Source organism: Puntigrus tetrazona, chromosome 13 (genome assembly GCF_018831695.1).
Source record: "Puntigrus tetrazona isolate hp1 chromosome 13, ASM1883169v1, whole genome shotgun sequence".
In the NCBI taxonomy this organism is placed as follows: Eukaryota; Metazoa; Chordata; class Actinopteri; order Cypriniformes; family Cyprinidae; genus Puntigrus; species Puntigrus tetrazona.
In genome coordinates this window covers 1501377-1513838 of record NC_056711.1, presented here as the reverse complement: position 1 = coordinate 1513838, position 12462 = coordinate 1501377, and the positions used below count along the sequence as shown (strand labels likewise).

The window sequence follows — 12462 nt, the reverse complement described above, 5'->3', positions numbered from 1 at the left end:
TAATTATAGATGGAATAAATTTGTCACATTTACCATTAAGTCTCGTCTATTGAGACCACATGCTCACATCTTTTTAAAAATCGTAGTCCCATCTGAATAATGCGTAAGTTAGAGTTCCTATGAGCATGTCTGGATGTTTTACACGTGAGTGTGCATGTTTATGCGCGCGTGCTTGTGTGGTCCCCTATAAACATTTAATTACAGCCAAACACATGATTCTTAGGCAGAACTGGACTGGATGAATCATCCTGAATAAATGAAGCATGGGGCTCTTCCTATGTTTGTTTGTGTAGTGTGTAGTGTGTGTAGTTACGCACAGAGTTTCTCGACTTGGTCTTGGTCCTGATGGTCTGACAGCTACTGGCTGCCAAAGCAAACTGTAGATACCTTCTGCCAGCCTGCGAAGAACTTTTCTTCTGAATTCCCAGAGTAGAGGAAGAGGCCCCCGAAGGAAAAGGCACACATGGCTATTGCAAATCATATGATTAGGCCGCTCAATGGAATACCGTAAATAACATTTGAAAAAAACGTCATGTGATTTTAAAAAGTGTATGCAGTTAATGATGGCCAGTGACTCGAATGTGAACCCTTTCTTGAAAATACCACTTTTATGCTTTTGCGAAGTGTACTATTACTGCTACTACTGGCAACACGCCTCGCCAAACCACACTTACTGAAAGCAGACAGCACAGAATGAGCGGAGCTGTTCACAAAGGACATGTTCATGTATTCAAAACAGCTGGAAGGAGCCCAGCAGAACAAAAAGTTCAAAGTTTAACTACTTTACTTCTCACAGCATCTTAAAGACAAGCTTGAGAGGCTGAAAAACAGCAAGACCCGACTTGAATTCGGTTAATTAGTCGGATGTTATGTATTGGATTTGATAGCTCTACTTATTTATATGCGGTCAAACTCTTAAAAGGTGTTTTTATTGTTCTTCTTACTGTTCAAAAAGAGAGACAGAAACAGATCTACACGTTTTTCTGCAAGGCAGACATTCAACCACATGTTAAAGCAAGTCCATATGAGTGCTCCTTTCCTCTCTATTGCTAATTTGGCAGAACAGGGCTTTAGAAAATAGCTTGCTCTTATATCCAATTGTTTGCTTGGTTTTTATTTGGACATGTTATAAAGTGCTCTTTCTTAAAAGAATAATTCACCCCAAAATGAAAATGTATTAAAAATTGTACGCATTCTCAGGCCACCTAAAATGCAGATGAGTTTGTTTCTTCATCTGATAAGATTTAGAGAAATGTAGCATTAAATCACTTGCTCATGAGTGCGTTCTCTTCAGCGAACGGGTGCCGTCAGAATGAGAGTCCAGACAGCTGAGAAAAACATCATTATAATCCACAATAAACCACATGACTTTAAACTGTTGCACCTGGGGAATATAGGAGTCCTCCATTCATAATATTGCTTCTTATATTCAAAATCAAACATTACAGAAATATGCTAACAGCTGAAGGCATGCTGGCGGATTTTGAGGTGAGAGGACAACAAAACATGGACTGGATGGGTGGAAGCATTATTATGGTTTATGAAATTGCATTTTGGCTAGAAGCGACAGTTTAAAGTTACGGCATATTGATGGATGATGGATTTATTTATTTATTTATTTCGCTTCAAAAGATATTAATTGATGGATTGGAGTCGTATGGATTACTTGTGATGTTTTTATCAGCCGTTTGGACTCTCATTCTGACGGCAGCCATTCACATAAAGCATTCACTGCTGAGCAAACAATGTAATACTGAATAAATAATAAAGAATTTTTGATGTACATTTTCAGCAAGTTGTCATTTTGGGTAAACTGTTCCTTTAAGTCAGATGTTTACTTGAAGTTAAAATGTGACCAAAATTTTCTCTGTGCAGATTAATGCATCACAGTGTATTTTAATGGCATAGGTCACACTATCACGGTCTCATCCCTTGTGCTTGTTTCCCACAAGACCTCGCAGCTTTCAAGAGCTTTAATCGTTGTTCTTGAACCTGAGATGCATATTACACACCTTGCACATTACAGAGCTGAAAGCATGTCCTTGTCATAATGACAGCGCAAGCAAGCTGGGAGCAGCATCTCAATATTTAGACACTGAAGTGAAGGGGAAGTCTTAGCCTTAGGGGACATACAGGATATCATTTGCTGAGATAATCACGGGTTCGCTGACAAAGCTTGGAGTTGATTTATGGTTTCCAATGTTCCTCGTGCAACACTTGATACTTGACTTTTGTTTGCGTCTCAAAAAAAGAAGTAAAAGAATACAGATACAGTTATTGTAAGGGAAGATTGAGGGACATATTGTATGCTGTTAAAATATGCAGTAATATATTCTTATGCAATAACGTTTTGAAAGAAATTCATACTTTTAACCAGCTAAGAGGCTTTAATTTTTCATTGTCACCATGGACGATGATAATATGAAATGTTTCCTGAGCCCAAAAACGGCATATTATCATGATTTCTGAAGGATTATGTCACACTCGGGACAAATTCAGCTTTGCATCACATGAATAAATAACATTTTAAAATATATTACAATAGAAAATATTTGACTATATTAACAATTTTGATGAAATAAAGCCGGGATATACACAGGAGACTTTTTTTTTTTTTTTTTTTTTTACATGTTTTAAGGCATGATATTGACTTTTAAGCAGCATGATATGGATTTTACTACCATTTTACGGACCTTGTCTTGTGTGGTTGTGTGGAGTTAATAATGCTCATTGTAGTTGTGGGATTTCTGCTGCCCTCTGCTGCTGGTTCTGGTGTTGCGTGTGATGTGTGATGTGGCATTGTGAACTCCCCTTTCATTACCTTCAGTGTTTAGGCACCAGATTAAAAACACACCAGATAGTTATATGTTGGCATGCATAGCAAAGCTTGCAGCTTTAAAAATGGAAATTCTGAAATTGACACTGACACTGAAATTGGCTGTTTCCCAATATGTTCCATGACAATTTTGGGACTGTTGTTTTTTTAACTGACCAGATCCATTTAGACTTAGGCCAACTGTACTGTACTTTCAAGTAAAACAAAAAGAAAACAACCAACCAAAAAAAAAAAAAAAAAAACTTGAAAACGGATATATTTATGTGCTTTCGTGAGCAAATAACATTTTCAAAATCAAGTAATTTTGATTAAAGATCAAGTCTATAAAATATGTTGGCATATGTTTTCAGTGTGAGTTTAGTGTGTTGACTGTATGTTCTGTATGGTTTTAATTAGTCCTGATGTTTATTCTGGATTGCACTGAACCGGTAAGGCTCTCTGAATGTGATTTTTCCACAGCTGGGAAAAATGAAAATGGGAAAGAAAAAAAAAACATTCCAGATGTGGCTATTTTTAGAAAGGGAAAAAAACACTCCAGAAAGTTTATTTGTGGTTTTTCCATTTAGAATAAAGGGAAAATGCAGAACGCTTTTTTAAATGGTAACCATGGATTCCCTCCACACCGCTAAACTACACCCACAGTATGTGCTGTTGTTTACCGCATCTGTAGTGATTATGATTGGTGTATCTGAACTCACTGATTTCTGTGTTCCTCACAGGTGGATAACGCTAAGGTTCTTCACTATGTTGGAGCAGGGGTAGCCTTCCCCACCAGTATGCTGTTTGTGTGTCTTCAGTCTGCGCTGACTTACCGTCTGGCCAAGACTCAGGGAGAATATAATATGGGTCATTTGCGTCTCTTTATGACCCTGCTGGCCTTTGTGGCCCTGGTGCTCAGTATCCTTTACACTAAATCTCATCCTCATTATATTGTATATTTGTATTAAGATTGTAAATCACATTAAGGCTATCATAATATCAGATTTTCACTACATGATTATCTCGGCCACAATAATTCATGATAGCAACAGCTATAAATAAAAAGGCAATCAGATCCATCTCTCTATGAGTTACGCCAAGGAGATGGAAAAGGAAAATGAGCATGATTACATTTAAAAAAAATAATGTGTAATTATTCGGTTATAATGTGTAATTATTGACTTTTTTTTTTAATAACACTAAGTATAGGGACCAATTCGTATTATTCAGAAGTTGCTTATTAGCATGCCTATTAATAACATATTGGCTGTTTTTTAGTACTTACAAAGCAAGCACCTTCAGTATTCTGCGATCATATTCTACATCCCTAATCCTACCCATTATCTATACTGAACAATAACCTTACTAAATAATAATAAGCAGCAAGTTATTTAATTGGTTAAATAATGGTTGATTAATTAGTTATTTGAGGCAAAAGTCATAGTTGATAGTTAATAGTGAGAATTATTTATGTAAAAAGAAAAAAAAAATATATCAATAACACTTTATTTTAAGCACAAATTCTCACTATTAACTAGTTGCTGATTAGCATGCATATTATTTGCATATTGGCTGTTTATTTGTATTTTCTATAAACATCTTCTATTAACATTCTCTTTTAACAATTTAGATCCCTAGATTTTACCTAAACTCAGCAAATACCTTACTATTAATTAGGCTAATTAGGGGTTTATTGATGCAGAAGTCATGGTTAAAAATTAATAATGTTTGAATTATTGAATTAAAATTTGACAAAGATATCATGCGCTGATTTTAGATTTAAATATGCACTATGAGCATTAAATATTCATTAAAATGCACAGGAAATGCAAACTATGACTTTATTGCAAATCTGCAAAGTAAAATTTTCATAACGCAAACGAATTTGGTGAAAAAGCATTAACAGCGTTTGAAAATGATTAATTCTGACAGCTGTATTATGTTGCTGTTATTTTTCCATTGGTTAGGTTTATTGTTGCAGTATTCTCAGATAACATAATATATTCTCAGAATGTTGGAATATCCTGTTGTATTCAGCTTTCAAGTTTTCTCTCTCAGTCACTGAGTTCATGCATGTTTTTCCAGTAATGCAAACAGGCCTGAGCATGAGTTTACAGTGTTCACTAAGATTCCTTGACTAACTTTCTTCAGGCGGGGTGTTTTTTGTCCAGGAGAGTTTTGTCCTGCAACATGCATCGGCCATTTTCGAGTGGGTGTTCTGTGTCATTATTATGCTGTTCTACGGCACGTTCGCTTTTGAATTCGCCGGGATATCTAGTGACACGATGATGGTGCTGGCCCGAGGGCAATCTCTACAGTCCGTGGCCGAGACCACAAGATGGAGTCTCTCGCTGGGGCAGCCAGCACCAGCCTGAGAGCCTGTCCATGCTGTAACCTCAGTGTCCCGTATCTCTCTCAACACTACGAAAAAAAACACTGTAACCGAAGAGGGAAAGTTACAGAAACTGGACGTGGCTCTCGTACACCTTTGCCAAAGGAACCAGCTCAGATTTTGCACATTTTTGAGAGACTTCTTCGCTCTGGGGGGACCTTTTGAATCGCACAGCTTCCAAGCTGGAAACAACAAAGATCATTGCCTGGATGTATTGGAGTTTCCATTAGATCTTATTGGGATTTTTAAGTATCTGCGTTACTTGGATAAAGAGACTACAGACTGCTAGTTGGCAAAATTACACGTCCATTGGTGAAACCAGAGGACCGCTACGTCAATGGTGTAGTAAACTAAACCCGAAGCCTTTTGCAACTGTCAGCACTCAAGCATTTTAACGTAGTGCCTCAAAACAAATGTTATTGTGCCAATTCCATACAGTGCAAGGCAGTGGATCCCAAAATGCTGATGTTTTCCGTGCCTTTATTTTTTTTCCAAAGTCAGAGATGGTTAAATAACATTTTATTGTCACTTATATCTGCTGTCTGCTAACCGATCAAGGTGTTTCATTTTGCCTTAATCGCCATATGCTGTCTGAAATGTATTTTCCAGGAGCTTGTCATTACCGATGTGCCTTAAACCAAAAACCAAATACTGATATTTAATAGAGATCTATGTCCATAGTCTAGGCGTGTATTTTTTTTGATACGTAGCAAATATTATGCTGGTTGTAAACAACTAAGCTGAACGAGATCAGCAAAAACCTCTCGTGAAACAGGAGCATAAGCTTATCACATTAAGTCGCCAGTAGTTGGTGCCATTCCAGATGTCATGTTAGAGTCTATGAGTATTGTACATTGTGACCAAATGTAATTGAGAAGAGAGCTTGTCCTGAGGTCGGTGTGATCATAGGTTTTCCCCTCTTTCTGTCACTGTGGGAATTGTTGTGTGTGTTGGGGGTTTATGGGAGTTGGTTAAAAGGAAGCGTCTTGAAACATGAAGCCGCCCTTTAATGTTAAGGGTGACTAGTTTAGGTGTTCTTAAGTTTTTGTCAGCTGTTTTTTGCAGACAAAATGATTTGCAGCAGGACTGCAAGGTCATAATTGGTTTTGTTTTGAAAAACAGATGCAATTTGGTTTACAGTGGTCAAATGTTTTCACACTACCAGCATGAAAAAAAATCACATTGTTCCTCAGCTAATATCAAAGTTTTGTCAAGAGTTTTGTCATTTTATTTGTCAGGATCAGAGCCATATTTATACTACGAGTGCCGTCCTGAAAACATCTTTCGCGCCATTTCAGTTTACTAATTCTCTTCGCTCAGGAATTTCAGATGTCTTTGCTGTCACATATCTTCTCTCTGCATTCAAGACTGCATCAATCCACCAGATATAAGTGAAAAATGTGCCATTTCCATTACTTGTTCAGAACATTTCCTTTATAGAGAGCTTTATTTTGCTTCAAATACATCTTGTAATACTGTTAAACCCATAATTTGGTTTAATTTGTTGTTTAAACCATTTTCTCCTAAATATTTATTATATTGCTTAAAGTAATCGTTAATAAAAAAAACAACTATATGCTATCTTTCATTATGTTTCAAATCCAAATGCTGTCATGTTTCCTGTGGAAGTCAAAATAAGAAATTTGAAGAATTGCTGTGCAGCTCTATTCCTCACAAGACCACCATAAGTATCTCACGAGACATTTCAGTTGTTCCATGTGTCATTTCATTGATAATGTTACCCTTTGATAACAAAAAATGATAAAATTTCACCAAAAAAAGTGACATATCTCTCCATCAATGCCATCTAATATGAGATTTGAGCAGTGCAGAATAAGGAAGGCATTTCTGTGAAAAATGTATTGCATTTCATTTCGTTTCTTAACATAATAACGTGGCTAGAATAATTTAAATACAGGAATCAAGAGACACAACAGCACGCATGAATTCTTAAGGTAACATGCAAACAACCAGCATTGACTGATATTCTCATTTTGTGTTCCACGGGGCAAAACAATAAAAGAAAGTCGTTAACATGAGGGTGAAAAGTAAAGTCGTTTTTGACTTGTCCGTAAAAAAAAACAGTCAAGTAATTTTTTCTGCGTTACCTTTTGGCCAGACTTGTGTTCCTTCATGTGTTATCTATTAGTTTGCTTAATCTTGGACTCTGACAGTCAATAGCCGTACTGCTGTCACCATTCAACATGACTCTGCCACACATCAGCATTCAGTGACATCAGACAGCAAAAACACCTTCACGTGCCTTTGTTTCAACCAAAGATTGAAAGCGCTCATTGGAGTTTTTTTTTTTTTTTTTGTTTTTTTTTTTTTTTTTGGCAGGATTTGTTTGATTGTGCTGTAAATTTGCCTTAAAATGTATGGAAATAAAGCAGAATCAGACATTACTCTCGTTAACCCTTCTCTCTCATCTCTGTGAATGAACTTTGCTTAAGTCACGTAGACTGGGTCACTCAATTCCTATTAGTGGTCGCCATGGCCTTCGGGTCTATTCAAACAGATTGGATTTGGTTATTCTTGTTTGACTTATCAAGTGTTTCGCTTCAGCTTTTGGTGACCTGTTACAAAACTCTGTGGTAAACATATTATTTGCACAGGTTGGCATATTAACCAACAAATTAGTCAACCATTGTTTCTAAAGACATCCATACCAACACCAGACATATATGAAGAATTTTCCACACTTTAATTATTCACAATTATTTACATGTCAAATTCTTAATTCAATCTTTAAGACAAAAGATGAAAATCTGAAAGAAAACGGTAAGAAGAAGATGGTTTATGGTGTTTTTAGGGGTTAATGCCTCTGTTGAACTCCCAGACGTCCAAAGAAAACAAATGGAGTGGCTTTTACACATGAGTGTGCAACGTAATCTGGCTTTGTTCATAACTGAAGGTACACACACACACATGTTGGCATTTGTGGTTTATGAGGACTCTCCATAGGCGTAATGGTTTTTATACTCAAAACTGTATGTGCTATTGCACTACAACCGACCTTACACCTAAACCTACCCTTACAGGAAATTTCATGCAGTTTTTCCCAAAAACAACAACATTTATTATGATTTTTAAGCCGTTGAATTATGGGAAGTTGGCAGTGTCCTCATAAACCACCTTCAAATTTTAATACATCTGTCATACCCATGTCATTAAACAAATTTGTGTCCCCATAAACCACAAATACCAATACACACGTGCTCACTCTCCAGGGGTGACAATTAATGTAAGACCAGCACAGGATCTGTACACGTAAACAATATTCATCATATCCCTCTGTCATTATCAAACATTAATAAGATAAAGCAGTCACAAAAAGCACATTTCTTATGATGCAAGAAAAAGGCACACAAATTAGACCCTTTTAAGACTGTAAATATGATGCAAGGAATATGTTAATCAGATTGTATAACGTATAAAACCTAAAGCCCCCAATGGTCCACAATATGCTTAGTGTAACTCTTCGCAACACGCTGCTGTGCCTGGTCACAGCCCCGATGAAAATCTGATTAAATAGTTAATTTGGCTCATGAAAAAGAAATTACAGCGTAGCAAAAACTGAACGATTTAAATAATTTTACGTATAAAGCTGAAATGTGTTTTCTGAGGCACTAGTGGCACCAAACAGAATTGCACTGCAGTTTTCCCGAGCTCTCCTCCGTTGATCGGAAAAACAGATATTCCCGCCCAAAACTCGCGCCAGTAATGAGAGTAATGTTGTGATAGCACCACAGAGTCACAGTACTTACACTTTTTCGTGTAATCAAACTATGAACTGATTACTTAAGGTCTTCTCTATATTCTCTATTCTAAGCTGGTATAGGGACGACTTTGGCTCTAAGGAATGATAGGTGGTCGTGGAGTGCTGATGCCGTGAAACGGTCGTGAGGGATCCTTTCACGATGGACTTCTAAAACAAAAGGCCGGGTTTAATTGATCGATCTTGACATTTACAGCATATTGGTCTAATCTGAAATGTAGCATATGCAGGAAGTGAACTAAAATCAGCTGAGAGGAGCGCTGGAGGAAAGAGCGACCGAATGACTGAAGGTAAGGTTAAGCGCGCCTCTCGGTTTAAACCTTGAGACTCTGGCCATCTCCCAGGGAACTCTGATCGGCCAAAATGACCGTAGCAGGCGGTGCTCTGGTAGAAAAAGGGCCTCTTCAGGTTCAGGTCCCTGCCGAGTAGAAATTGAGTTTGTTAGCCTTTTATCAAACAGCCCTTATCTGGGCATCGTTACATAAAAGACGCTTAATATACAGTAGAGCCGCCATACATTTAGGCCTATTGGTGGTAGCGACACTCCCTGGAGGAAACATCGGGAAATGTCATGTATTAGCCTACTACTGTGACGTTTTGTACTGTACAAGCTTTTTTCCTGTCCCTTAATGTACCTCATTTTAGATTTTGAGAAAACATTTCATTTTTAAAAGCTTTTTTCCTCATTGGGACAAAAAAATAAGTAAAAATTACTGGTGTCCTTGTGGGGACATCTGGAAGGAAATACTATGGTATGCACACACGTTTGTTTCTGTGAATTGTGCAGACTTCTATTACTTTTATAATGACCAAATGATATTTTCTATCCCCTAACCCTAGACCTACCTCTTACAGAACGCCTGTTCACATTTGGTACACTTTACTATTTTCACTGTTACTACCACAGGCCAGTCCCCATAATGTCAAAACTTTCAGGTTTTACTATTTTTGTGAGGACATTTGGTCCACACAATGTAGCATAAACAAGAGTGCGTGCACACACACACACACACACACACACATATTTATAATATTACACCTTTTGTATCTGCCAAAAATAGTGCAAGCGTGAACGTGAACTAAGTTGCATACTAGTCAGAATGCATGAGCCATGCTGTAAATACACTCAATACGTTAAAACTTTAATATAGAAAATTATAATTTAGATTTATTAAAATGTTATTTTCAACAGTTAGCTGCTTTTTTAGTCTAAGTAAACCTGATTGGATGGGTATAACATGACATGGCACTCACTGAACAGATGTAATCGCAGAGAATAACCCTTAATTCCCCTTATTTTACTGAACTAAATTCCATGTTTCCTCCATTTGAACTCACCCACATAAAGTATTGAATTAAATTAACCATCAGATTTTAACGGCTGAAAAACAGAAAATGTTGTTTTCCTTCCTAAAGTAGAAGTACATAATAAGAACATATTATCTTATTAATTGTTTACCTAACAATGACACCTGGTCGCAGGTCAAAGTTCTTGTTGACAATCTGCAGCAACTCCTCTCTCTGTTTTTTTCCGATGAGCCGAGAGGTGAAAAGGGAGATTGAGAGAGGGTAGGCTGACTCCAATGGCGTAAGACACCTACTACAGAACACATCAGTTATTCATGACCCTGCTCCAGACACCAGCTCATCCATTCCAGATTAAATCCATATCAGATCAAATTGGTCAATAATGTGAATGTGAATTCGTTTTTTTTTTTTTTTTTGCTCTAGACACAACATTATGCATAGCTCACCGTATTTTATTTAAGACGTCTACACTTTCATCTTACCTGAACCAACACTCTTCTGCACAGTTTGGCTTTCTACTCAGAGACTTAGCCACCCAGCGTGCAGCATAGGCAGCAGAGCGGTCCACCTTGGTGTAGTCCTTCCCCAGAGAATGCTCCACCACCATGAGCTCCCCCATCCACCATATGTGTCTACAATAATCTTTCTACCTGTGACACCAGCATCTCCCCTAAAAGCTGAGATTTTGTATGGATTAGTAAGGGTGAAAATGCAATCACTTATTTTTTTATTTAAATAAAAAAATTGAACCATTGAAAGTGCTCACCTGAGGCCCTCCATGACGGTCATCATAACTTGGCTGCAGATGGTGAGACAGTCTTATCATCAAGATATTTTGCTGGCACCACAGCTTTGATGACCTTCTCTTTAAGAATACGCTGCTGCTCCTCCAGTGAAATATGGTCGTCATGTTGGACGGAGATGACCACCGTGTGGACACGCCAAAGGATCACAGCGCCATTCTCCTGCTTGTAGTGCACAGTGACCTGAAGTTGTGGAAACATCTAAAGTCATCATTTTAATTGACATAGGGAATGTGGAAGGACATTTCTGCTGTATGGTCTGAAAATGGCAGAACTCCAAAATAGACCAGAGGTTTCAGCTTCCTGAGAGCTGCCCAGCTTGGAGTTGCTGGCATGCTCCTCTGAGATTTGACGGTGCACAGCCGTGTCCTCTGTCCCACTGGGAAAAGTTAGACTGGGCCTGGATGTCATGCTGGGGTCATTTTCAAGCATTAAAAGAGATCACCATGGTCACTATCTTGCTCAACAGTCACCATAATTTATTGGCCAATGTGTTGGTTCAATGAACACTCAGCTGATAAGATAGCATGGTCAATGTCAGTCAGGGCTTTGAACCTGCACATTGTGCCTCTAAAGACTTGAAAATGTGCAAAATAATTCCTTTTTATAATATTTTGTTCTTTTAGTCTTAATATGCTGACCTGAGTTTTTGAGTCTGGATGAGCCATGGGATGGTGCTGCATTCCGCCGCAACTCTGCTATTTTGGCATTGAGTTTTGTGAGCTAGACAATGGTGAGTGGCATGCACTCTCCGTCTGCGCCAGTGGCGAGCTAAACATGAGCCCCTATAGTTAACAAAAAATGCAACGTGAGATATGTTTGTCTCAAAACAATATGCTCAAACACATTTTTAAATATATATTTAAGGTGTTCCACCATGGTCTCCAGCTCCAATATCTTCCACATGTCTGTCCCAACGTGGACACCCCTGCGCTATATCAGAGACTGCTGCTCTAGGAGCCACTATAGCACATTGCAGTGCTTTTAGAAGTCAAAACCTGAACAGATGGAAGTGCAATAGTGGAAAAAAATGGTGGATGAGTTAGTTAATTTAAAGTATTTGGCAGTATGCTGAAAATCAGAGTGTAATGATGCTGACCTTTTTCAGAGCTACGTGGCAACTAATGTAAGTTTAATGGTGTCTCGCACAACCTTCTGGTAGTCAACGTTGGTCTCGAGATGATCTCATCCAAGGTGAGAAGCACTTATGAAGAATTTTACAAAACTGCTTCTCGTGATTAAAACAAATAAAACTAGTCAAATGTCCTATGACAGTACATGAAAATTGGGCATTTATAATCCATTCAGTAGGTTAGAAATTGAGATTTTTTTTATTTAAATGTCCTTAAACAAGAAATGGTCATCT

The 12462-nt window shown here is 37.8% G+C and overlaps 1 protein-coding gene and 1 pseudogene across 3 annotated transcripts in view; one reads left to right on the top strand and one right to left on the bottom strand.

The window, feature by feature from the left end:
- LOC122356473 (transmembrane protein 150A-like) overlaps nt 1-6114 on the top strand; it is a 31647-nt gene extending 25533 nt beyond the window's left edge. For all 3 annotated transcript variants that reach the window (XM_043255215.1, XM_043255217.1, XM_043255216.1), the window contains 2 exons: nt 3556-3733; nt 4967-6114. In XM_043255215.1, the coding sequence (XP_043111150.1) occupies nt 3556-3733; nt 4967-5190 (402 nt within the window). In that variant the 3' untranslated portion in view covers nt 5191-6114. The remainder of the gene's footprint in view (nt 1-3555; nt 3734-4966) is intronic.
- A 3076-nt stretch (nt 6115-9190) lies between these two features.
- LOC122356755 overlaps nt 9191-12462 on the bottom strand; it is a 3893-nt pseudogene continuing 621 nt past the window's right edge.